Source organism: Vicia villosa, linkage group LG2 (genome assembly GCF_029867415.1).
Source record: "Vicia villosa cultivar HV-30 ecotype Madison, WI linkage group LG2, Vvil1.0, whole genome shotgun sequence".
Classification (NCBI taxonomy): Eukaryota; Viridiplantae; Streptophyta; class Magnoliopsida; order Fabales; family Fabaceae; genus Vicia; species Vicia villosa.
Window position 1 is genome coordinate 68,092,394 of NC_081181.1, and position 27,762 is coordinate 68,120,155.

General features: G+C 34.1%; 1 protein-coding gene across 1 annotated transcript; it reads left to right on the forward strand.

Annotated features, from left to right (window-relative positions):
- Positions 1–27,192, forward strand: LOC131649292 (nucleobase-ascorbate transporter 7-like). Its single transcript, XM_058919063.1, has 14 exons — positions 1–214; positions 2,242–2,339; positions 2,448–2,624; positions 2,711–2,811; positions 2,915–2,990; positions 3,095–3,154; positions 3,234–3,409; positions 8,211–8,307; positions 11,576–11,691; positions 13,082–13,173; positions 13,264–13,341; positions 13,440–13,561; positions 26,773–26,808; positions 26,998–27,192. The coding sequence occupies exons 1-14, from the start codon at positions 1–3 to the stop codon at positions 27,190–27,192; spliced, it is 1,638 nt and encodes a 545-aa protein (XP_058775046.1).
- The last annotated feature ends 570 nt before the right edge of the window (positions 27,193–27,762 follow it).

Sequence of the window (27,762 nt, forward strand, 5' to 3'; positions counted from 1 at the left end):
ATGTCTCAGCAAGATTCAGATTATCGCTCGGATGGACAAGAACCATCCGACGTGCATGAGGAGGAGGTCCCATCCTCGGAGACACCACTATCCAGTGCGTATGAGGAGGAGGTGGACGCACCCACAACCACACCAGCGGCCACACTATCTCCGCATCCAGTTGCAGAGATACTGCCGAACGTATCTTATTGCGTTCTATCATCTCCTCCATGGGGTTAGTTATTTTCTTTCAATGCACTTTTATATCTACAACTATGTTTGAAATTTAGTTAACTTATAAATTTTTTTCATTTCCTCCATTTGATTTTTATAGACTTTTTTGTTTGAAATTCAGTTAACTTATCAATTTTTTTCATTTCCTCCATTTGATTTTTATAGACTTTTTTGTTTGAAATTCAGTTAACTTATCAATTTTTATTTTATGTTTCTCATATTCAAAATTAGATTTTCTAATCTTAAGATACAATTTAACAGCTATTAATGAAGAATGGAAGGAAGAAGAAAAATTAAAACTCAAATTTTTTGATTTTATTTAGGTAAATTTTTTGGTATTCATGAATTTAAGTTGGATACAGTTACTTTAGTGCAATTTTTATTAAAATTTTAATTTATTTTAAAAATAAAATAAAATAAGAAGTGATGTGGCATTGCATCATAGTGTTTAATTGGTTAAATGTATCGCTTTTCAACTAAACTCCAGGATACTCTTATTCACAATTTTTTCAGTAAAAGTTGTTGCATTGAAATTTGGATTAGATTGACAACTATAAAATTGAACCAATATATACAGTTAAGATAAATTAACAATTATCAAATAAAACTACAACTTAAAAATTAACAATAAAAGGAAAGAAAATAATAATTAAAATCAAACTTATAAAATAAAAACAATAAAAAATTTTAAAATAAAAATGTGTATACAACATAATAAAAATATAATATTAAAAAAATATAAAAGACCAATATTTCACGAGAATCTTAAATAATTTTGAAACATATTAATAAATTAAATTTGAATAAGGTATAATAAATTAATTATTTGATAAGAAAATAATTAACATATTTAATGATATTCATAAATATTCATAAATATATAAAAGATTGATGATTACAATTTACAATTCTTATACATTTATATTACTACTAATAATAATTAATTATATGGGCCTTATTATTTAAAAATTCATAAAGAAAAATTTGATAGAAAAAAAAAAGATGAATCGTGTATATATGTTTTTAGTTATTAGTTCAATTTGTTATGCAGATTTTTTTGTTGGATTTGTTATGGAGCTTTATCATCTACTTAATGCTGTCTATTATCAATTCAAATACATTCTATTATAATTGAGTAACTCATTTTTTAAGCAATCAATTCTATAAAACACAAAATAACTCTATTATTAATCTCCCTTCTTTCTAAATGAGCATCCCTCTGTTAATCTTGCTTTGCCACTGGTTGATTGGCACACTGTCTGACAATTACCATAGCCCCCTAGTATCCCTATTCTTAATACAAGTAGTTGCTTATGAAAAAAAAAACCATAGCCAACAGCAGTTTGTGACTGAATACATAAAGCAAACATATGTTTTTTACTGCCCTAACTCAGAGCATAACCAACCTTAGAGCAATACTATATGTGCTAGTCTCCTTAAACAATGTTCACAAATAACTCCAATCTCATACGTCCATCAAAACCGTGACCGTCACCCACACTCTTGAAAAAAAAAAACAGAATCAAAAATGGGAAACCATCAAACATAAAATAAGAAAATGCAACAGTTAAAATACATGGAACAAAAATGGAACAAAATTAAATACAAATTCGAAGAATAGAACAATTGAAATACAAGGAATTATAAATAGAAAAAACAATAACACCATAGATATGTTTGTTCAAATACCCCGGTTGAATAATGGTTGAGAAAGATACTAATGTGAGTTGAATATGTGAGTTAGGGATGATGACATATGTTTGTTAATTGTTTAAGGGGGTGGATGCATAGGGTTGAGAGGTATTAACTCATTAATGTATGATGATTGGGTTAGGGAAAGATAAGGAAATGAAGCTAGGTTATGCTCACGTACGATGATTTCAGAATTATGGGGTTGATGATGTTCTTCAATAGTAGAGGGCGACTTAATAGAGAATTGTTCTTCAAAATGTTTCTTATGCATGTTCGTTTATATGGGAATGCCTTAATTAGTGTGAATGCTAATGTTAATATTTTTTGATACTCTAGGTGAGGCTATAGCACTGGGTTTTCAGCATTATATTGTCATGTTGGGTCAGATGGCTCTTATACCATTCATATTAGTTCCTCAGATGGGAGGAGGAGATGTAAGTCTTTAATGTTTAAGTTGAATATAAGAAGAAAATTGATTTGTGATGAAGTTGTTTGAATTTTTAATTCTAACAATGTTTTTAACTTAACCTTTCTTTAAATAGAGAGAAAAGGCTATGGTAATACAGAGTTTGTTGCTTGTGGCTGGAACAAACACCCTGACGCAGAGTTTCTTTGGGACTCGTCTACCCGTGGTCATTGGCGCTTCACACATATATGTGCCGACCACCCTCTCAGTTCTCTTATCGAGTAGATATAGCGGGATTGTGGATCCCACAGAGGTTGGTTCATGACAAAGCCCCTTCTATTTTTCATTAATTTGTCTTTTTACTTATTAAAACTAACTAATTTTCTGATCAATGTGTAGAGATTTTTAGGAATTATGCGTGCAACACAGGGTGCACTTATGATTGGATCGACCATGCAAATCATTGTTGGATTTTGTGGCAGTTGGCGGTATATAGTGAGGTTGGTTCATTCTGCATTCTAATCCCCAGTTTAGACATTACATGAATTTTGAGAATTATTTAGTTAAAAATATATATGATTAATTTTCTATATTTTTGTTTAGGTTCTTAAGCCCTCTCTCTATTGTTCCATTAGTTGCGCTTTCGGGGTTTGGACTTCAGCGGTTCGGTTTTCCTATGGCATGGTTTTATTTTTACAATAAGATCGCTATGTTTTTTTTCATACATTTGCAAATTATAATTTCTATGACTCAATTTTTTTAATTATTACTTTTAAATCTCAGCTTGCAGAATGCGTAGAGATTGGACTACCTGAGCTTATACTTTTGTTGATGTTTACACAGGTGATTTTTTTGTTTCCTTTCCTTTATTTATGTCATATTCCAAATTTATATTCTAAAGCATAGTTGTTTCTTTGAGCAGTACCTTCCTCATGTGAGGCGAGATGATCGGCGTATTTTAGTCCTAAATCGTTTTGCAGTCATATCCTCGACACTGGTCGTGTGGGCATTTGGCTATTTTCTGACGATCGTTGGAGCCTACAAGAAATCACATTCTTGTAGAACTGATCACACGGGAGTCATTGACGGGGCACTTTGGTAAGAATGATGTTATAGTTTTATGATAGAGCATTGTTAGAAACTAGTGTAGAGAGAGTTAGGTTTTACGTTTTTTTATCTTGTAACTGAATTATGTTACACTCTAAAGTTAGTTATGAAGAGATAACACCTTGTTACTTATAGAGGTAACAAGGTGACTTACTATAGCAGGTGCAAACTACATCTATAACTGACAGGTGTCAGTACTAGTAAAAACTGATACAAGCTTCTATCTATTATCCTAATCTAATAGCCCCCCACACACAAACTCAAAGGGAGGCCACAACCCAGAGTTTGTGCTTTAGGCTCATAAAACTGGTGGAGGCAAGAGATTTAGGGAGCACATTAGCCCACTGATCAGTGCCAGGAACATGGAAAACCTGCACCTTCTTAGCCAAATAAGTGATCAATCTACATGTGTTTTGTCTCGGTATGCATAATAGGATTATGATCTAGAAGCACTCCTGACTGGTTGTCACACAAAATCTGAGGCATCTTAGTAATAATAAAGAGTTCCTTACGGAGAGTTTGGATCAAGAGTAAATTTGCAGTGGCTTGTGCAAGACTTCTGAATTTTAATTCACTGCTGGATCTGGCCACTACAGGCTATCTTTTGGACCACCAACATATCATAATGGTACCGAAGTAAATAGTGAGCGGAATATAAACTGTGTGCCCTTCTGAGAGATAAGTAAAGAGTGAGCGGTCATATTTACTTGGTTTGAACTTACGTTGAACTAAAGCAGCTTGCAACCTTTTAAACAATTTCCTTTGAGCCTATTTAAGCCCATAGGTAGCTTTCTTGAGGTTCCAAACTAAGTTTGAATTTGCACTATGAAACCCTTGAGGTTGACTCATGTGCACTTCCTCATCAAGCAACCCAATGAGAAACATATTATTTACATCAAGTTGTTAAATTGGACCGTCTATACAGGGGCGGATCTAAGTACAAGGTTAAGGGGGCTCCAGCCCCCACAAAGTGAAAACAAAATAAATATATATGTATAATTATATCTAATATTAAGTTATATCTTGCCTCCATCCCACACATCCATCCCATAAATTAGTAATTGTTTATATTTTAATTAATTGTTATAAAGAAATAAATATAGACAATTGGAAGAGATAAATCAATATTGTATTACTTATTATTCATTAATATAAGCACCAAGTGTATATTTCATTATTTTTTTAAAAAAAGTTTTATAATGTAGTTAATGTGCTCATTTTAGGTATTAATATATCTTAAATATTTTTTATATGTATATAATTAATTTAAATATTTCATAGTTTATAATATTGATTAAGATTTATTTAATAATATATTCTTTTAATACTTCTTTAAGAATAAGTTTACACATAAATATAAAATATATCATATTTTAAAATGAATAGGGTTTAGGATTTACAATGTAGTTGATGGGTTAATTTTTATGTATTAATATTAATATATACATAAAATATTTTTCTTAAATGTATACATTTAATTTTAATTTTTCAGATTTAAGACACTTTGGGATATTAATTATGATTTATTTTAAAATAAAAATTAAATATATTTATTATTAAGAAAATGTGGTTATTTTAAAAATAAATTTTTTTGCTAATGTGTTTATATTTAGAGACAGAGAGAATGATTTTAATGATATACTCTTAAATCTTTTTATTTCTTCTTTAAGAATAAATGTACATAAAATGATAAAAATATATCACATTTTAAAATTAATATTGTTTTATATATTATAGATTTTATGCCCCCTTTACGAAAAATTTCTGGATCTTCCACTGCGTCTAGGTTATAGAAATAGAAAGAATGATTCTGATGGTAATGGGATTAACAATTGAAAAGAAGGTTTCATTGAAGTCAAACCCTTCTCTCTGATGAAATGCTTTGGCCACAAGTTTGGCCTTGTATCGATTAAATGACTCATCAGGATTCTCTTTAATTTGAAAGGCCCATTTACTTCCAATGTCTTATTTTTGAGGTGGAAGTGGAACAAGTTTCCATATGTTACTGCTCATGAGTGCATCATACTCTGCTTTCATTTCTTCTTTCCACTGCAATTCAGATATAACATGTTTGACATTTTAAGGCTCTGAGATGGTAAGTAATAATCCATTTTTCGGCCTTGGTTGTGAGAAGCCATTTTTAGCTGTAGTCTACATAGTATGGTTGTTAACAAGTTTAACATCAACAGGAACAACATGAGATGGTAATGGGACATAACTAGTTGAGAATGAAGAAGTTCCACTGACTCAACGTGGTACTGATATGAAGGACCAATGGAAGATGGTGAATTGAAGTCAGTAGAGTCCTGAGAAATTATAAAAGGGGAGATCTAGAGGAACTAGGAATAACAGTGCTTAAGTTGGAATTATTGGATGACTCATAAGAGGACCTGCAATCTGCAAAAGGAAGGGAATAACTGATAGTAAGTAGATGGAGAATTTGATGTGGACCCTATGAGAGGATAAAACATTATCTACAGTGGTGAAAGAAAGATATATGAGGAGGAATTGTGGGTAACTATAGGTTCGGAAGTTGAAAAAGTTCATTTTACGAAAACCTTAACCCTATGAAGGATGCCTAAATTTGAAAGATATTTATTGAAGGTTCTAAACTCTCCTACCAAGCCTGATTAGAAAGCTTTAATAAGAAAGCCAAATAATACTTGAACTTTAAGGTGGATGCATTGAGAGAAGGTCCCCTTAAATCACCATAAATCAATTCCAAAGGCTTGGAATATGGTGTGTGATGGTGAACATGGAATTATATGAGATTTTCCCATATAATAGGTAGTATAAAATGAATCATAATATGTATTATTGAATGAAATATTACAACTTTTAGCACAAGTTTGAGATAATGCATTCTAGGGTGACCTAAACTTAGATGCCACATAGTAGAAATGCTAGAATTAATAAAAGAAGAATTAAAATTTGGAGACAATTGAGAAGAACTAACACAACTAGCAGGAGTCTTTTAACTTGTTCTGGATAAATTTATTGAGGAAAGCTCATACAGACCATCAGTGCCAACAGAACTATGATTTTACAAGGCCTTTGTTAGAGGTAAATAGAAAGAAGACACTATTGTCACGACAAAACTGACTGACACTTATTAAGTACTTAGTCATCGAGGGGATATGTAAAAGATTATGCAGGGTTAGAGGTATGTGGGAGATGCAAATATGCTAGAAGCAGTTGAGTTAATTTTCAAACCTTTACCATTGCCAATGAAGATCTGATCATGACCTTCAACTGGTGTTACTTGGTGAAAATTCTTGGTATTATTTGTGACATGAAAATAGGCTCCAAAATCAAAATGCCAAGATGTACAGAGACCTCTAGGTGGTAGAGAATTAGCCACAAAGTTACTAGGCACAACCAAGCAAGGAGGTCCAGTCCACACATTCGCATATTGCATAACAAAGGGATTAACAGTCTAAGGCTTATTATGATAGCATGCTCCAGTGGTAGAACCAAGTGAAAAAATTTGATTGAACCTGTGGCATCATTTGAAAGCTGAAGGACTAACCTTTGAACACACCTGACATTACACAGTAGAGGCAAAAAGCCTGCCACCCTTGCTCTCCCAAAGCGACCGCCTCTTTAATCTGTACCACCACGAAACAGATGAAGTTCTGAGTTAGGAGGCTGTGCAGTAACTTGATATTGGAATCAGAAGTAGCATAAATAATATCTTTAGTGGTAGAAGCTATGTAATCTAAAGCATTAACAATGTTGTGAATTATGAGCAGAAACTCCTGCACATTGGAGGTTTCAAGTTTTAGGGCACAAAGATGAACACGTAGCTCTCGAGCTCTCGCACGAGTTTGTTTCTGAAAATAGTTGAACAAACATCCCATAGTTTATGAGCATGAGTACAACCAAGAACGCATGAGAGAATTTCGCTCAATAATGTGGATGACAACCACGACAAAAGCATCTGAACCTTCTGCAACTAGCAAGAGTAATTTAAATTCACATTACCAGAACGTTGAGCATCATCATTCGCAAACTGAGGTAGAATATGTGAGAAAACAACAAACTCAGTGAGATTGTGAACGTTAAAGTACAACTCGATTTGTTTTCGCCACAAGTGAAAGTGCTTTTCATATGATTTTTGCGCGATTATGAGTGAAAATTGAAGGAGATTCGAATCATCCATGGCTTTCAACAGTGACGATAATGACAAATCGGAGTTCTGTGCGGAAGGCGCGGAGAATCCTCCGATTTCAATGGTTCAAACATTGCAGGACCTAGACCTGTGGTTTAATCAAATACCATGTTAGAAACTATTGTAGAGAGAGTTAGGTTTTCTGTTTTCATCTTGTAACTAAATTCTGTTACACTCAAAGTTAGTTACAGAGCGGTAGCACCTTGATATTTATAGATATAACAAGGTGACATGCTGTAGGAAGTGCAAATTACATATAGAGCTGACAGGTACTAGTTACAGACAAATTGATATCTACTATCTTACTCTAATAAGGACAATATTAACTAGCATGTTTAACCAGATAGCATGTATGTTTTAAAATTCACATTAAAAAAATAATAAATACAATGTCTAACTAGAACTTCTATTGTCACAATTGATATAAACTTGAACATGTTAATTGATACATAATTATGCTTCTTCGTTTTCACATGCAAATAGACACCGATATATAAAGTATATACATGCATTTGAAAATAATTGGATTAGGCAAGAATTGTGGAGTAGAGTTAGGTTTTTTATCAATATTGTTTAGGATCTATGCATAATAGCTTGGTTTTGACAAAACGTATTAATCAGGTTTTCTATTCCCTACCCATTTCAATGGGGAAGTCCTACATTTGATATGGGTGATTCATTGGCTATGATGGTTGCTTCCTTTGTAGCATTAGTAGAGGTTTGTTAATTTTTATGCTTCTTGTTTATGAACCTCTCATTTCTATATAATTTGTTGCAATTTTTGTAATATACATATACATATACCTCTCATTTCTATATACATTTACATATACATTTACATATACATATACATATACATTTACATATACATTTACATATACATATACATATACATATACATATACATATACATATACATATACATATACATATACATATACATATACATTTACATATACATATACATATACATATACATATACATATACATATACATTTACATATACATTTACATTTACATTTACATATACATATACATATACATATACATATACATATACATATACATTTACATATACATATACATATACATATACATATATATATATATATATATATATATATATATATATATATATATATATATATATATATATATACATATACATATACATATATATATATATATATATACCAACACTCCCCTCAAGCTTGAGCATATAAGTCAAATGCACTAATCTTGTTACATTTATAATTGGTTTTGCGGTTTCACATGAATTTTGTAAGCACATATGCCAATTGATCATTATAGTTGATAAAGCTTATGACGATGTTTCCTGACTCGATTTTCTTTCTGACAAAGTGACAGTCTAGCTCAATACGTTTGACACTTAGATCCATAGGAGTATCAGATGGTTTAGCATTCAACAATCATGTTTCTTCCAAAATATCCATAGCATATTTCCGTTGGGAAATCACCAAACCCGCTTTAGATTGGACCACGTAAATACCCAAGAAGTAGAAGATTTTACCAAGATTTTTTGTATGAAATTAATTCAAGAGATGTTATTTCAACTCGAGTTTTCCCTGCTGATCACTACCAGTTATGACAATCTCATCTACATGCACAATAAGATAGATACACACTTAGGCTGACTGGCGATAAAAAACAGAGTAGTCAGCTTCAGTACAGATCATACCAAATTGTCGCACTACACTGTTGAATCTGTCAAACCAAGCTCTCAGAGATTGCTAAAGACCAGAAAGAGACTTGTGTAGCCTATAAACCATATTTGATGACTCCCCCTATTCAAAAAATCCACATTGTTGATCCATATATTTTCCATCTTCAATATCACCATGTAAAAGGGAATTTTTTATGTCACGTTAATGAAGAGGCCAACATCGAATGGTTGCAATGGCTAGAAGAAGTATAACAGATTCCATATTGGCTATAGGCAAGAATGTATCACTATAAACCAACCTACAAATATAAGTGTATCCTTTGGATACCAAGTGAGCTTTAAATAAATTAATCTTACCATATGATCCAACCTTCACTATATAAAGTGAACAATAACCTACTAAAGATTTCCCTGGAGGTTGAGGAACCAGTTCCCAGGTACCACTACTTTGAATAGCACACAATTAATCAATCATTGCCTTCCTCCACTCAGGGTGAGATAATGTGTAACCTAGAGTTTTAGGAACATAAAAAGAAGACAAAGAAGTATACTACAAAAGGGTAGACGATGGTAACATAAATTAATATAATGTGTAGAAGGACTTCATGTTGACGTATACCTTTTTGAAGGGAAATCGGAAGGCGACATAGAAGAGTCATCAATGACCTTAGGAACATGTACGACCTCAGGGTTAGGTACGATAAACATTGGATTTCGATGCTGATATGTTTGATGTGGGCGAGAAGTGGGGGTCAATTGTAAGGGTAACTAGTGGCTCAGGTTCCCTAGATTGATGGAGGATAATGGCATATGGTGCTTCCAAAAGAGGTGCTGGAGTACTTTTCTGAACGGGTTTCAGAGTTACTTTACTAGACTAGAAATATGGAACAGACTTGAAGAAAGTAGGTAACATTGAATTATACAAGGTAATGTTGTAGAGTATCTAAATAGAAATGATAACCCTTTTCGGATCAATGATAACCAATAAAGGCACACTGTAGGGATCGAGTTGATAGTTTATCAAGTTTAGGAGAGAGGTTATGTAAAAAAACATGTAGACCCGAAGACTCGAGGAGGAATTGGGTGAAGGGGAGAGATTGGAAACATAATGAATGGCGAATTCTATTATTAAGGACAAATTAGGGCATGTGAATTATAAGGTAACATTTCGTGAGCACATCACCCCCCCCCCCCAAAACAGAGAGGAACATTACCATGGAGAAGTAGGGTCTGAGTTGTTTCTATGAGATGTCGATTTTCATGTTCGGCTATACTGTTTCATTGAGGTGTATGAGGGCCAAATGTTTGGTGCCAAATACCATTGGATGACATAAAGGTTTGAAATTGTTGGTATAAAAATTTACGTGCATTGTCACTTCTTAAGGTATTAATAGACAAACCAAATTAGATTCTTATTTCTCGATAAAATTATTCAAAAATATAAAACAATTCAGATATATTCTTCATAAAAATAGCCACGTGCAGCATGAAAAATCGTCAATAAATTTTACAAAATACCTACAATAAAAAGTATACACGGTACGGGAGGGACCCCAAACATCATAGTGAACTAAAGCAAAAGGGAACATAACCCGTTTATTGACTCGATCGAGAAAGTGACTACGAGTATATTTCCCTAACTAACAAGACTCATAATATAAAGTGGACGATTTAGATAAATTAGGCACCGACCTAGATGACCTAGATGACCTAACTGCACGTGTATAGTGAGTACAGAATATGTAGTGGAGCGTGTGGTAGATGACATAGAGAATTAGTAGAGGCGTTAAGAATCACATCCAACACCAATCATCTGGCTCGAACTCTGATCCTGGAGGGTAACTTTCCTGTTCGTAAAGGTGATAGAACAATCATGGGAACGAGTTAAACGAATGGCTGACAGTAAATTAAATGGACAATTAGGTACATATAGAATAGAAGTAATAGATAATTATGGTAGAATTTGAAAATTACCAATCCCTTGGGACCGGGTTTGGGAACCATTTATAGCAGTTATAGTAGCTAAGAAACCAGAGGTAGAGATGGAAGAGAAAAGACATTTATTATCGATAACATGTTTAAACGCCCTAGAATCAAGTACCAAAAGTCCAAGAGGATATGAATGAAAGAGGAAAATAGATGAATTACTAGTGTCTGTGCAACTTAAGTCGTGGAACCAGAGTTCTGATTAGTCTGACACCACCTGAGGAAATCATCATAGATTGGCGTATAGCTCTAAAGAGAAGGTGATGTCTACAGAATGTAAGAATGGTCAATTTGAGTTGCACTTATCTGGCGTAGAGGTATGCCATTACACTTCCAGTAACGTTTATTAGTATGCCCAAACCGTTTACAATAGCCACACTTAGAACAAGGTTTGAAGGATCCGCCTCTAATGCGATTGTGATTGCTGCCAAGTGAAGGAAAAAACAGCAGTATCACCTGGTGCAGAAGCTGCAAGAGATGAAGGGGAGACATGATGAAAAGCATGCGATGTAGCCAAGTGTGATAGTTGTTAACTAACCACGTCATAGATAGGAACAGTAGAGCCTGGAAAAATCTGGTTACACATGAAATCAAGTTCTAGTGGTATTCCGGTAAGTGCCATGATCATGAAATACTTACTTTATTGTTCGGCATGAGTTGTTGGATTTATTATGAAAGGCATTAGGGTTGGGAAAATTTCTTTCAAGGTATCAAGCTTACTCAAATAGGCCTGCATATCCATATTCTCTAAATTTAGATGGTTGGATTTAAAGATGACACTGTATAGAGAATGAATATCGTTAGAGAGACTTTCTTGGGCTTTTCCGAAACCTCATAGCATGTGGAGAAGGCTTCGTACTGCGCTTGGAGGTCAGGTGCTATGTAAAATGATACCAAAGTCATAGAGGGGCATTAATTTTCTTCCATTTAGCGAGTTTGGCGGCATTAACATCATCCAATTTTTCGGTTAGGGGATCTTCATATCCATGACCTTAAAATAACATATTGACGACACCAGCCCATATTATGTAGTTTGATGTCCCAATTAGTTTTTCACACGGGATTAGTAGAAATTTGGTAAATTAGACTAAATCGGTGTCTCCCATGGCTTAAAAAACAAAATCAAGGTTGTTTGAACTGTAGTAGGATTTTTCGTGATTCAAAATTAAAAATGGAGACCATATCTAGGACCAGTGGAGAGAGGTGAGTGTGGCGGTTTAAAAAGTTGCAAGATAGAGTTACGAACGTGCACTCACGCGTTGATTAAGCGATGGAGCATGAATCCCACACGTGGGAATGGAGACGACGTGTGTGGTTGTATCTGACGCCGCTGGTTTTGTGGACTTGTTGGATCGGAAGCAACAATTCGACCAATAAGGTTGGTTTGTCGGAGTAACTTCGGGAATAGTGGAGACAATGGCGTCATAGTGGTTACCAGAGAAATTTTAAAAGTGAGAGATAAATCGGAGTGATGACACAGTTTGCAAAACAAATTCTCACCAGAAGACAGTAGGTCAACTGGTATATACGACAAAGAATTTCCTCTTAGTAGGTTCTAGATACCCTGTTGAAATAAACGAGAGTGAAAGACATTTAGATTAAATCGTGTATCACAATAGCACAATAGAAGATGTATTATATAAGAACAAATACAAATCATAATATTAATTACATAGTTATCCTATTCTATTCGAGAATTCACTTAGAAATATTTTAGAGAAGATTCTCTTTCTATATATACATATGTAAATATGAAAAATCTTTTTCTTATTCGAATATTATGCTCCTATAGTAATAATAGTTTTTTGAATTTTTCCGCAGAGAAAATTCGGAATTGATAGGGATGACACGAGTTGGTAGTCGAAGAGTTGTCCAGATATCAGCTGCGTTTATGATATTTTTCTCCATTTTTGGTAAATTTATGGAGCTAACAATTATGCTAATACTTAATTTCTTTTTTTTTTTGAAATAGAATACTTATTATAGTGTTTTTTAAGATGCAGGAAAGTTTGGAGCTTTGTTTGCTTCTATCCCAGCTTCCATATATGCAGCATTGTACTGCATTTCATTTGCATATGTGGGTATGTACAATTACCTAAATTTAAGGGGTCTTATTCTTATTAGTCATAATTTTATCTAAGTTTTATTTTTTAATTTTATTTTGCCTTTCTTATCACAGGTCCGGGAGGCCTCGACTTGCTTCAGTTTTGCAATCTGAACAGCTTCAGGGGCAAGTTTATTATGGGATTTTCTATTTTCATGGGGTTCTCCACACCCCAGTATTTTGTGGAGCACGGCCCCGTGCGTACCATGTAACACCCTTCTAAAACCCCGCGGAATATCAATTAAAATTCAGAGTAAAACATGAAAAGGGTATTACAACTTCAAAATATTCAAACATTAAGCCATGTCATGCCTTATGAGGAACTTCAAAACACATTATTCAGTAATCATGTTAACACAGCGGAATTCATCTCAAACTGAATAAATATAAAACATCGGGATTCACATCCAAATTCACCGATCCAAACCAACATATACATTATTCCACTTAAGAAATAATTCATCAATCAAATACTAAAACAGACGCCCCCCCCAGTGTTACAAGACCAGAGCATGACACCGACACAACCGTACTAACGAAGTAACTCTACGAGTTATCCTCACCCAGCACAAGCCGCTAATCTTTAATCTAAAAAGTAATCAACAGTAAGGGTGAGTTTCATTCGCATTAACAAATATTATAGGAATATAAACAATACAACTTCATCCATACACTATTCACCCAAATCAATTATATTCAGATAGCATAGCAACATTCATCAATACAATCATCCATATCAATGCACACAAATTATAACATTGGACAACTTCCATTCATGTTATAATTATACACAACAACCTAATGCAATGCAACTAAATGCATGTGGTACCAAACATGGGATAATCCATCTCACCGATCCACCACCATAAAGATTCGGCTACTTCTCTCACTAATTCCACACAATGGGAATTAGCTACCGCTGTCCCACCACCATAAGGGATACAGCCCACAACATGATTATGAAATGCATGCATCACATACAGCATGCTAATCATCAACACCAATCAACTGAATAATCATAATCATCAACCAATGCAACAACAATAGCCACACATAGGTATGCTATTTTTCAACCATCTCAACATACATTTTACATCAACAATACATGTATATTAATCATCAATCACAACCACTACGATTCATAATCATTTATCCACAACATACAAGCATAATAATATCACAACCGTTTGATATTCACCACGACATAATACATTTAACACAACAATATATTATCACCTCAGCAATCATACTAGCTAAACACCGCATAGCATGTTCGTACTGTTACTCAATCTACCACCAAATACAATCCACAAAACCAACAAAATGATTTTTAAAATTATAATCCCCTAATATACATCATAAAATAGGGAATTAATTCATCTACCAGGTACTCGAAACGGTGTACAAAAAGGATTAACGGTTTAAAAGTTACGGATATTTAAAATAAGTATTTTTCCAAAAAGCTTCAGTGGTAACCGGTTACCTGAATGATGTAACCGGTTACATCACTGACAGTAACTTTTATTTTTCAATTTCGCCCAGTGGTAACCGGTTACCTAAATGATGTAACCGGTTACATCATCGCGAAATGCAGTTCTTCGCCTGTTTGAGACCATGTAATCGGTTACTTCCCTCATGTAACCGGTTACATTACTGATATAGCAGAAAAATCACTTTTCTGCAGCACTGTTTTCATCCCAAGTGCGAACCCAATCATCTCAACACGTCCAAAATCTCATCACAGCACGAAAATGCACATTTATACATGCTTCTAACAAGTATTAACATCAGTAATCAACATCAAACATCATTCACAACAACTCAATTGCATCATACATCATAATTGAACCTAAAGTTCTACAAACCCCAAAACCCCAAACACCGACATACAATCCAATTCGGAATCCTAACATACGAATTCAGTCGAATCATTCATAATACCCATAATAGAGGTTAATGAGAAGAATCCCCCCTTACCTCGATGTCGAATTCTTGGATGCTCTTGCTCTTCGCACTTGCCCTTCTCCCAATTTCATGTTCAATCTTCTCTTCTCCTTTTTGGTTCTATTTTCACAAATCCTCTCTTTCTCTATTTTATGAAAATAAGTTTATTATTAACAATGGGCTTCACAACGGACACCCCCCCTCTACTAAAAGCGACACTGGCCCATTAGCCTTATTTTCCATAATTCTCTAATAAATCCAATAAAATGCCAAATAAATCCAATAAATAATTTAATTTCAATTTAAATTAATTAAGGGAAAACATGGGGTGTCACAACTCTCCCCCACTAAAAGAGTTTTCGTCCTCGAAAACATACCTCAAGTGAAGAGTTCCGGATAGGAGTCCTCCACCTGACTCTCCAGTTCCCAAGTCACATTTCCATCTGCCGGTCCTTCCCAAACTACCCTGACCAATGCTATCCCCTTTCTACGTAATTTCTTTAACTTCCTATTCCTGATCCTCAAAATTTATCTGATATAGCCAACAGAAAGCATGTCTCATGCATTCAAATTTCAACTCTTACGTCATATTTGACCATCCAAAGATGTACCACTCATTATACCTCCAAAGTTTAACAACAATGGGACATTGAGGTACAACTCACACAATGCACTCAATGATTGAATAAGACATGAATGGTCACCCAACGCATAATCACAGTTGTAAACTATTCTTCATCGTACTACCTTAGAATCAAATTCTTCCTCAAACTGAAAGAGAATTCCACCCACGTCAGCAAGATGTATAACATTGCTCTAGCCTCTCCATCTTAGGAGGTTATACATACGCACTAGGATCCCATCCTAGAAAGTGAGATCACAACCTTATTTAGGATAAGAACCTTCCCACCATCCTATCCGCCCTTCTCAATATCCTACTACTTACTATCACTTTCATTAGGACATTAACTTATCTGCATCTGTGAACAAGGTTTTAATTAAACACTTATATAGATTCCCGTTGCACACGTTGTGCAAAATAATTCCTTACCCATAGCATGATCACACCTGATCAACACTGCAGTAATACATTCCATCTAACGAACGTGCCAACCTTAAACATAATTTTCCATTTGAGCGATAACATAATACTAACACTTTTCACCAACTACTTTCTTCAAGAAAATTCAATAATCGTATTCCTCATATCATTAAATTTCAACTATCTGACTCCTCTCAAGTCAGACCAACAATCATCCAACACGTTACATTCCGCTTTTGCTGCACTATTCTGATTACTCATTACAACCATCATTACCAATTAGACTTCTGAGTTATACCCAACTCTGGCCCTCTTTACTCATTCGTTCAAAAATAATTCTTTACCATCCATGGTACTAATCCACCACTCATCAATACTTACTCGCATTCAAAACAAAATCCTGATTTACTCTATCTATTAAACATTCCAACTGTCAGAACGAATGCACACAAGTAATTATAATCACACTCATCAGCCTCGATATATCATTGCTTATAAAATAGCTCAAACTGAGTCCCACTCTTCTTTAAGAATTAAATCAACTTCATCCTTCCTAAAGTATAATTCTTCATTATATTTGGAAATCTAAAATAACGCTTTACAACAGCACAAAATTGTTATAGCATCATATAGTATCAACTCATCGTCTTCACTTCGCCGAATACATACTCGTTAACTACGTACAACCACAATAACATACTCATCATCTCGGAAATTATTCCAAAGAGTCATAATTTTTTCGACATGACATCCTTGCATCCACTAGATTCTAAATCCAACATATAGATCAATACATATTCTTTACGCAGGCTTCCAACATATTAATTCCTCACTGCCCACGAGTAGTACTCATAACACTACTCCACATAACACTTTCGTTGCGTGACTCTGATTACCCATCTTAAGTCACCGTCAATTACGTTGCACTCTTCCATATTCACTTTTTTATAAGTTCACACAGCATAGTGGGTGATTATCCTCACGACTTAGTATCCATCACATCTTATACCATTAAGGTAACAAAACAAGTTCATCCCATCTATATGATTCCGTCTACTACCAACAAGAGATTAAGGGTGATCAAGTCCTCAATTTGTCAATAGATAGCCGACAACCATATTTAAGCATAAACTTTCGTTACTACATAATAGTGTCCTTCCTGAGTTTGCACTCAAACTCATTAATATCATCGTAATCCAATAATTCATTTTGAGTTTTTACAACTCGCACACTTCCTTCTCATTGGATCTTGTCGGTGAGACACCAACGTCCAAACATTTTACGCAATCCGCTTCATAGTCACTTAGCATCACATACTTGTTAAGTACTTTCAAACTTCATAAACACTAATATACTCAAACATTACTATTCATCTCGTCCCAATTCAATCCTCATCTTAGCAAAAGACTGCGGAAACATTCATAACTCGTGGTTTTACTCTAAATTCCATGACATCTTTCGCGCCCGAATGTCATTCCACTTGACATCTCAACAAGCCTTCCTCATATCGACAGGTGTTAGAAATTCTCCACAATTATTCTTGTATACCTGTCGTTACTTTGTCATCACAAATACGACTACAAGAGTTCTAAAGTTTATTCCACCTTTACTACTAATTCACTTCTCACTAAAATCCATCTGTACTCAAATCATCTTTATGACCGAACATCTCATCAACTTATTCATCAACAACATGTTCTACTCAATTTTGTTTCAAACAATCACGGTAGTAGGTATTCCTATTCAACAAGTTCAACGCTTCCTTAACCGAATTCAGAACATCTCCTCATAGGATCACCTCTACTGTATTTATAACTCTCCCATAAGGTAGAACATAATTTCACCTCTTCGTAGGCTCAAACGGCACATTAATCCGACACTCGGAACTCAAGATATGAATTTTCCAATCGTTATCCGAAAATGAAACATCGACATCATGCAGCGACGCTCTATACGGTATTCCCAAAGCTCTTCAAATGGTATATTCAATTCTTAAAATTACTCCTCAACAACCCTCTAATTATTCCTTCAATCCATTCAACACTGACACTGACATCCCGTGCAGTACCCGCTAACAAGTCTAGTTCTAAGGACAAGTGTAACCGTAACTTCATCTCTTTCCAACGTCATCCTGTCACAATTAAATATGTTACAGCTGCTACAACCATTTTTATAACAAAGTTCATCTCGTTAGCTTTCCGACGCTTCAAACGGAACTCAAATCGGACATCCAGAACTCCAGATATGAATTTTCAAAGTCCTGCAGCTGTTCAGCGATTTTCCTGCGTTTTGCTTACGAAAATCCCACTCCAAAACTCATTCTCTTCAACTCGATCACATTCCAAACAGCCCCTTTTCATATCTCTTCACTTCCAAACATTCTTATAACTTGAGCAACACATCTCATCGTCGAAGTGTGATTTCTGAAACATTACGACCGCAATCCTCTTTGCAACTCGCAGCTGAACCCCGTCCGAGACGCAAGGCTACTCAACTGACAACTCTGCAGCACACCAGCAGAGCTGATACATTGCAACTTTCTAATTTTCCTCTCCTACAATAATCACCAATTCCATATAATCATCCTCCTTCAAGATGCTCCAACTTAATTACCAGCCAAGTCCTAATTCTAAGTCACCTTCAATTCGAGAAACAACAAACTCCAACAACGCTTGCACTGTTGCCAACAACAGCCTATTGAATCAATCATCTTACAACTGAAACCTAACCGAGAAGTGAAGCTTCTCCCCCACTTGTTTCAAACCAACTTCCGCAACAAACAACCAAGTACCGGCAGTGATTCACTCACATGTCGCGTACCAAGGGATAATATGCCGACAATATGCAACTGTCGTGCAACTCAACTGACTCGACAATTGGCCGGACGGACCGACCTGCTCTGATACCACTATTGTAACACCCTTCTAAAACCCCGCGGAATATCAACTCAGAGTAAAACATGAAAAGGGTATTACAGCTTCAAAATATTCAAACATTAAGCCATGTCATGCCTTATGAGGAACTTCAAAACACATTATTCAGTAATCATGTTAACACAGCGGAATTCATCTCAAACTGAATAAATATAAAACATCGGGATTCACATCCAAATTCACCGATCCAAACCAACATATACATTATTCCACTTAAGAAATAATTCATCAATCAAATACTAAAACAGACGCCCCCCCAGTGTTACAAGACCAGAGCATGACACCGACACAACCGTACTAACGAAGTAACTCTACGAGTTATCCTCACCCACCACAAACCGCTAATTATTAATCTGAAAAGTAATCAACAGTAAGGGTGAGTTTCATTCGCATTAACAAATGTTATAGGAATATAAACAATACAACTTCATCCATACACTATTCACCCAAATCAATTATATTAAGATAGCATAGCAACATTCATCAATACAATCATCCATATCAATGCACACAAATTATAACATTGGACAACTTCCATTCATGTTATAATTATACACAACAACCTAATGCAATGCAACTAAATGCATGTGGTACCAAACTAGGGATAACCCATCTCACCGATCCACCACCATAAAGATTCGGCTACTTCTCTCACTAATTCCACACAATTGGAATTAGCTACCGCTGTCCCACCACCATAAGGGATACAGCCCACAACATGATTATGAAATGCATGCATCACATACAGCATGCTAATCATCAACACCAATCAACTAAATAATCATAATCATCAACCAATGCAACAACAATAGCCACACATAGGTATGCTATTTTTCAACCATCTCAACATACATTTTACATCAACAATACATGTATATTAATCATCAACCACAACCACTACGATTCATAATCATTTATCCACCGTTTGATATTCACACACTAGTGCAAAATGAACAATATAATTTTAAAATTTACACCCAATATATTAAAAATGGGTGTAAATAAGAAACACGGTGGCACTTTTGTAAATAAAGTGTCAGTTTATGATTGATCATGTGAAAATATACACCCTGTTTTTTAAAAACGGGTGTAAATTAAAAATATTATTATATTTAAATTTCAATTACTCCCGTTAAATTAAAAATCGGGCGTAAATTTAAATAGACTTTAAAAAATATATTTATTTTTATAACTCAAAATATTATTTTTAATAACTAGTTAAGTGAATATTGTGAATATTATGAATATTATCAAATTAATAAGGAAATATTAATAATATTAATGGGTTTAAATTTATTAGATGAATAAAATACACTAAACCCATCCCATGCATTTCACCAAACCCTTTCAGCTCTGTGAACAATCTAGCACCCAAAAATCAAGGAAGATCTAAAACCACTGCAAACAAAATCGGAGGTATCCAAACGACGAAGAAGAGAGAGAATTAACATATCAATTTTCATTTTTCATTTTTTTTTGTTTAAAATCAAATCAAATTGGTTCAATCTTTGTTTTTGTTCCCAATTTTTCATCGATTTGGGAAATTCTATTCGAATTTTTAGGTTTGAGGTTGTTCGATTGAAATTCATTGCAGTGTGGATGTTGTTGATTCGTGAGATTTTGAATTTTGTAGATTTTGAAATTCTGTTCTAGATCGTTTGCTGTTGTTCAAAGACGTCGCCTCAGGTGCTGCTGAACAACTCTGCTTCGTCTCGGAAGCAAGAGCATCTGGAAGCTGGCAAGCGTCGGGTATGTGTTTGATTTTGATTTTGTTCGAGATTCTGATTATAGATTCATGGATTCCCAAAGGAGTCTTCAAAGCCGAACCTGTTTTCGCCGAGCTTCCTTCCAAAGAGGAAATCGAAAAAATCATCTCCAACACGCATGAGTTCGTTCCTTTTCATCCACCATCACTAATCAACCCTTAATTATTATTGACATCAACATTCTGTTATGTATATTATTGCAGTGTGGCTGAAGAGAATGATATGGAAGAAGATACTAACAAAAACAACGATGAAGTCGCACACGCTTTAAAAGTAGCTGATGCAATTGCTAAACCATCCAAGGAAAATACTGACGAAATTACCCTCGCCTTGCAAGAGCTCAACATGGAAACCTATGATGATGAAGATGACAAAGGTGTCTTTCTAATTTATTATTTTTTAAATTATTATCAGTGTCGCCGTGTCAGTGTCAGGACCGTGTTTCATAGCTTTTTATCTATCTATGTTTTCAAATAATTCACATGCCTAATTATTTATGCTTGATTTTTCTTATGATGTTAGGTTTTGAGTTGTTCAGTTCAGGGACTGGCGATTTTTATTATCAGAGTAATGAATTGGATCCATATATCAAAGATAAGAAAGTGAGATGAATTCAAATACTTTAATGTTTTTTTAGGCTAATTTGATCTGTTTACTAATTTTGTATCATTTATATGTTGTTTAGGAAGAGTATGATTCTGAAGATCTTGAAGACATGATTATTAATCCAACTGATTCTGTTGTTGTTTGCGCACGTACTGAAGATGATGTCAATTTCCTTGAAGTAAGTTAGTTGTACATTATATACATTATGTGACTAGAGCTATATGTTTAGTCCATCCTACATGTACATTCTCAACCTTTACGATTGGTCTACATGAAGAAGAATATGTGTTGATGCCTTAATTTGTTACCAACATTTTCAAAGGATATAAGTGTCTTGATGAATGTAGACATAGTTTTAGAACATGTAGAAAGATTACGGGACTTAATCAGTGGACATCTTGTTTGTACATTGTGATGAACTAACAAGTTAATTCCCATCACGTAGAGTAAATAATGAACATTTCGTTTATTTTTTGTAACGAATCTGTTTAAAAGGTCAACAATGTAAACATACGTACTAAGAGAATTAACTTGTTAAAAAACACTTGTAGGACTAATTTGTTTTCACACGCTTTTAGGTCTTATTTTTACTTTTACTTTTTAGATTTATCACACGCTTGTTGGCTCTGGCAGGTTTGGATACTTGAAGATGCCAATACCCGTGATATGAACTTGTATATTCACCATGATATCATTATTCTGGAATTTCCACTCTGCACGGCTTGGCTGGATTGTCCCCTTAAAGGAGGAGAAAAAGGTGCAAACCCTATGAGTTTTTTTGCTTCATATGTGTAGATAGATGGTTTGTAATGTTTTTGGCTATTCGGTCTTTCTATTTTCTGTTTCTTTGCTAGTAAATGTATGGGTTAATGGAAATATGAATAGCACAAGGAGATTAACAAACTTCAGTTATGAATTACGATTAGTTAGAAAATAAGGAGATTAATGCTTTATCTTTTAGGTTATTGCAATTTATGTTTAAGATTCAACCTTTGCATCATCTTACTATCTTAAAGTTGTTTCGTTATGATAACAGGAAACTTCTTGGCTGTTGGTTCAATGGGACCCTCCATAGAAATTTGGGATCTTGATGTTGTAAGTGTATAAACGTTGTTGCACTATCCAAAACCTCCTAAGCTTAAATGGAGTTTTTTTTGGGTGCAGAATATGTTGTAATTTTCTTTTGTTCTCAGATTGACGAGGTAGAACCATGTGTGGCGTTGGGTGGCATAGAGTCAAGCAAAACAGGGAAAAATGGGAAAAAGGTTTGTTAAACATTGTGTTAAACAATCAGCATAAAATTATTTGGTTACCTCTTTTGTTTTGGATTTGCTGGTTACTAAATTGTGACAAAATTATTAAGTCACATGTGATATTCTGTTTGTATGGTCTGCTGTGTGAAGATTTAAATTCTGTTTCCCGTCTATCTATCTATATTTTAGTGATTTATGGACTTTATAACAACTTTTAGATTGTGAATAGCATTATATGGAACTTTTAGGTTTGGGTGATATTGGTAGTTATAGATTTTTATACGCTATTGCAGATTATTATGAACCATTGACTGAGTTTGTAAAATCAGTGCCACAAGATGAAAGGGTAATCCTTGTAGGTCATAGCTCTGGTGGAATTGGTATATCTATGGCTATGGAACTTTTTCCAAAGAAAATAGCAGTTGCTGTATTTGTTGCATCTAGAGTGCCTTCTCCTGATTTGGGCTTCGTCACTATCAACAAGGAGGTACTAAAGTATTATGTTGTTTTGTGTTTTCTCATATTTCTTACTTTAGTTTATTTATTATATACTTAAAGTAATAAATTTAAAATGATAAATTTAAACTACTTCCGTTGGATATATTTATCTAAGATATATTTATTTTGAAAACTGCAGTATCCTCAAAGATCGGATTTCAATTTGGAAAGAAAGATTATATTTGATGATAGCTCAAATAATCAATCAAATGGATCCATACATGACCCACAATTCTTAGCATCCAATATGTATTAACTATCTCCACCCAAGGTATCTTGGCTAATCAATATGCTTATGTTGATCCCAAACAAAACTCTTAAATTTTTTTTTTAAAATGAATAGATAGATTATTTTGAAAATAAGATTTTTATAATAATTGTTTTGATAATGTTTGATGCAGGGTGTATGGACTCAAATGTCGGTGCTTGGAATGGCAACTGCTTGTATGACTTGTAGGTTGTAAGCTGAAAGTTTCCATTAGGACCTCGGTAGCTCGAATCTGATGCAGTTGTGGAAGAGACAGATTCAGGTTGGTTTTGGTGGGTACTTGGTTTTCATTTGGTTCAGGTACAATTTGGTTTGAATAGCCAGTAATTTTTTGATGTGAGTTTTCTTTGGGTTCTAATTACTGAACTAGGTTAGGAATTATTAGAGGGTCTGTTAGTTAAAAAAATAAGGCTGAATTGTTAGTTGGAAATTGATGAAAATCCGGTTTTTCTTCTCTTCTGAACTGTCAGCCACGAGCTTTTGCTTTTCATATTGTCCTGTTTCCGAACTGAAAGTTTCTCACTTGTTTATTTGCGTATAGTGCTTGAAGATTGAACGGTTGGTTTCTCACTTGTTTATTTGCGTATTGTCCTGTTGCATATACACACATTATGTAGTTGCGTATAGTGCTTGAAGATTGAACGGTTGGTTTCTCACTTGTTTATTTGCGTATTGTCCTGTTGCATATACACACATTATGTAGTTGCGATTGAAGATTGAACGGTTGGTTTTCTGGTGACTGTTGTGTACAAGTACGAAACAAGTGCAATGTGGATGAATTTGTTGGACAGTTTCTGAAAAAAGTTAGTCAGATATGCCAAGAATGTATGTGTATATTTTGGAAGCCTTCAATTTGCATGAAAGAGTTGTATTTGTAGGTGACCAATATATGAGTTGGATGCTTGAAATCTGTTCTAAATTGTGATATTAGTGTGTTGTGTTGTGTTTGATGATAATTATATTATAAGAATCTTATATCTTTTTCTAGACACTGATTTCTTTTGCTCTAGTTCTAGGTAAAGTCTTGATCAATATGGCTAACAATATGCATTTGAATGTCATGTTTGTAACTTTGCATAATTGTTATCAGTTTGTTAACTTTTAATTATTATGCAGATCATAGAGGATTGTACAATCCGTTTTCCAGATGGACAGATAGCTGAAATAATAGAGCTAGTAGAAAAAACATTGCCAGCACCATGTAACAAAGAGAAATCAAAAGAAATCTCCGAGGACGAAGAAGCAGAAGAACAAAAAAGAAAAATGGTTGAAAATCAAAAGGTTGAGGAGCAAAATCTACAAGATCAAATGCAAATGGTTGAAGAGGATAAGGACATAAAAGTGTTGCCAAAACAAAAGCCAAAGGAGAAGAAAACTGATATATGAAGAAAGTGTTATGACTTAGTTAAAATATAATTTTTATGTGTATGATTTTATAGTACTTGAAATATTATGAATGCACGTGATTTTGTATACTTTTTGGTTAATATTAAAAATATTGACTTAGTTAAAATATGATTTTTATGTGTATGATTTTATAGTATTTGCAATATTATGACTGAAAATGAAATATAACTAAACGGTGTATATGAAATAGGGTGTAAATAGATTTAAATATAATAGTTCATTCATAAATGGCGTATTTATACCCGATTTTTATTAAAATAGGGTGTAATTAAGAACGTATCTACACCCGATTTTAATTAAAACAGGGTGTAATTAAAACGTAATTATGTCCAATTACACCCGATTTTTATTAAAACAGGGTGTAATTAAAACGTAATTACGCCTAATTACACTCGATTTTTATTAAAACAGGGTGTAATTAAAAACGTAATTACGTCCAATTACACCCGATTTTTATTAAAACAGGATGTAATTAAAAACGTAATTACGCTCAATTACACCCGATTTTTAACGGGTGTAAATGCGTTAGACATTTCTCACTCTGTGGATATACACCCGATTTTTATTAAAAATAATGGGTGTAAATTTAATAAAAAACGGGTGTAAATTAACATTTTTGTACTAGTGACAACCGACATAATACATTTAACACAACAATATATTTTCACCTCAGCAATCATACTAGCTAAACACCGCATAGCATGTTCGACTGTTACTCAATCTACCACCAAATACAATCCACAAAACCAACAAAATGATTTTTAAAATTATAATCCCCTAATATACATCATAAAATAGGGAATTAATTCATCTACCAGGTACTCGAAACGGCGTACAAAAAGGATTAACGGTTTAAAAGTTACGGATATTTAAAATAAGTATTTTTCCAAAAAGCTTCAGTGGTAACCGGTTACCTGAATGATGTAACCGGTTACATCACTGACAGTAACTTTTATTTTTCAATTTCGCCCAGTGGTAACCGGTTACCTAAATGATGTAACCGGTTACATCATCGCGAAATGCAGTTCTTCGCCTGTTTCAGACCATGTAATCGGTTACTTCCCTCATGTAACCGGTTACATTACTGATATAGCAGAAAAATCACTTTTCTGCAGCAATGTTTTCATCCCAAGTGCGAACCCAATCATCTCAACACGTCCAAAATCTCATCACAACACGAAAATGCACATTTATACATGCTTCTAACAGGTATTAACATCAGTAATCAACATCAAACATCATTCACAACAACTCAATTGCATCATACATCATAATTGAACCTAAAGTTCTACAAACCCCAAAACCCCAAACACCGACATACAATCCAATTCGGAATCCTAACATACGAATTCAATTGAATCATTCATAATACCCATAATAGAGGTTAATGAGAAGAATCCTCCCTTACCTCGATGTCGAATTCTTTGATGCTCTTGCTCTTCGCACTTGCCCTTCTCCCAATTTCACGTTCAATCTTCTCTTCTCCTTTTTGGTTCTATTTTCACAAATCCTCTCTTTCTCTATTTTATGAAAATAAGTTTATTATTAACAATGGGCTTCACAACTGACACCCCCCTTCTACTAAAAGCGACACTGGCCCATTAGCCTTATTTTCCATAATTCTCTAATAAATCCAATAAAATGCCAAATAAATCCAATAAATAATTTAATTTCAATTTAAATTAATTAAGGGAAAACATGGGGTGTCACATACCAGAGTGAGATGGGTATGTATGCATTTTTTCTTTATATATTACTTATCATTTAATACAACATTTTAAAAACATGTGTAAATTGAATTAATTAGCCTTATCGTTTAAGTAAAAGCTCAACCAAATGGTAGATAAAATAAATGATTGAATATGCATTGTTTTTAAAAAGGATTTCTCAAAATTTGAAGTATTCTTTTTCTGCAGTTTAATGATGTGGTCAGCATTCCATTTTCATCTGGAGCGTTTGTTGCTGGTTTATTCGCGGTCTTTTTGGACTCAGTTTTGCTTAGGAGGAATGATAGTCGGGTTCATAGAGACCGAGATATGCAGTGGTGGGATAGGTTCACCTCCATGAGAGGTGATAGTCGGAGTGCAGATTATTATTCTCTGCCATTTTAGTTTTATTCTGATAGGGAACTTAATAGAGTAATTCATTATTAGTTGTATTAGTATTTTGATGTATTATATGTTATTATATTTTCTAGAATGTTCTTAAGATATTTTGGGCTTTTAATAGCTTTTAGCTTTTAATAACTTTTGGGCTTTTAGTTAATTATCCATTAGGAACATTATATATGTAGTATCTTTGACACATTTTAGAGTATCAAAGAAATGAAATGAAGTTTAATTTTCCTAGTTAGTTTTTATTGTCTGTTTTATTTTACAGTTTTCTATAGTTTTGTTCGGGTTATTAACCTAGCTTCCTAACAATTGGTGCATTCATTCTTGCACTCAATCTCTCCTATGGAATATTTCACCTTCACACCCCCATTTCATCAATGGAGCATTCCTCCAACATATTCCACAAACCCCTCTCTTACACATCCTATAAATCCCTCATTTCCATCTTTCCCATGAGAAATTTTCACACCTTGTTATTCCAAAACTCATGTTACATCATCATCATCAAATTTATATTTAAATCATGGGTCTTCACCACACACATCTAACCCATACCCTCTTATTCAA

Bases quoted from the DNA above. Each gene is read 5' to 3' on its own strand.
- LOC131649292 (XM_058919063.1), top strand. From the start codon at position 1: ATGTCTCAGCAAGATTCAGATTATCGCTCGGATGGACAAGAACCATCC. The intron at 2,340-2,447 runs GTAAGTCTTTAA...TTCTTTAAATAG, and splicing joins CTCAGATGGGAGGAGGAGAT to AGAGAAAAGGCTATGGTAAT. The intron at 13,174-13,263 runs GTAAATTTATGG...TTTAAGATGCAG, and splicing joins GATATTTTTCTCCATTTTTG to GAAAGTTTGGAGCTTTGTTT.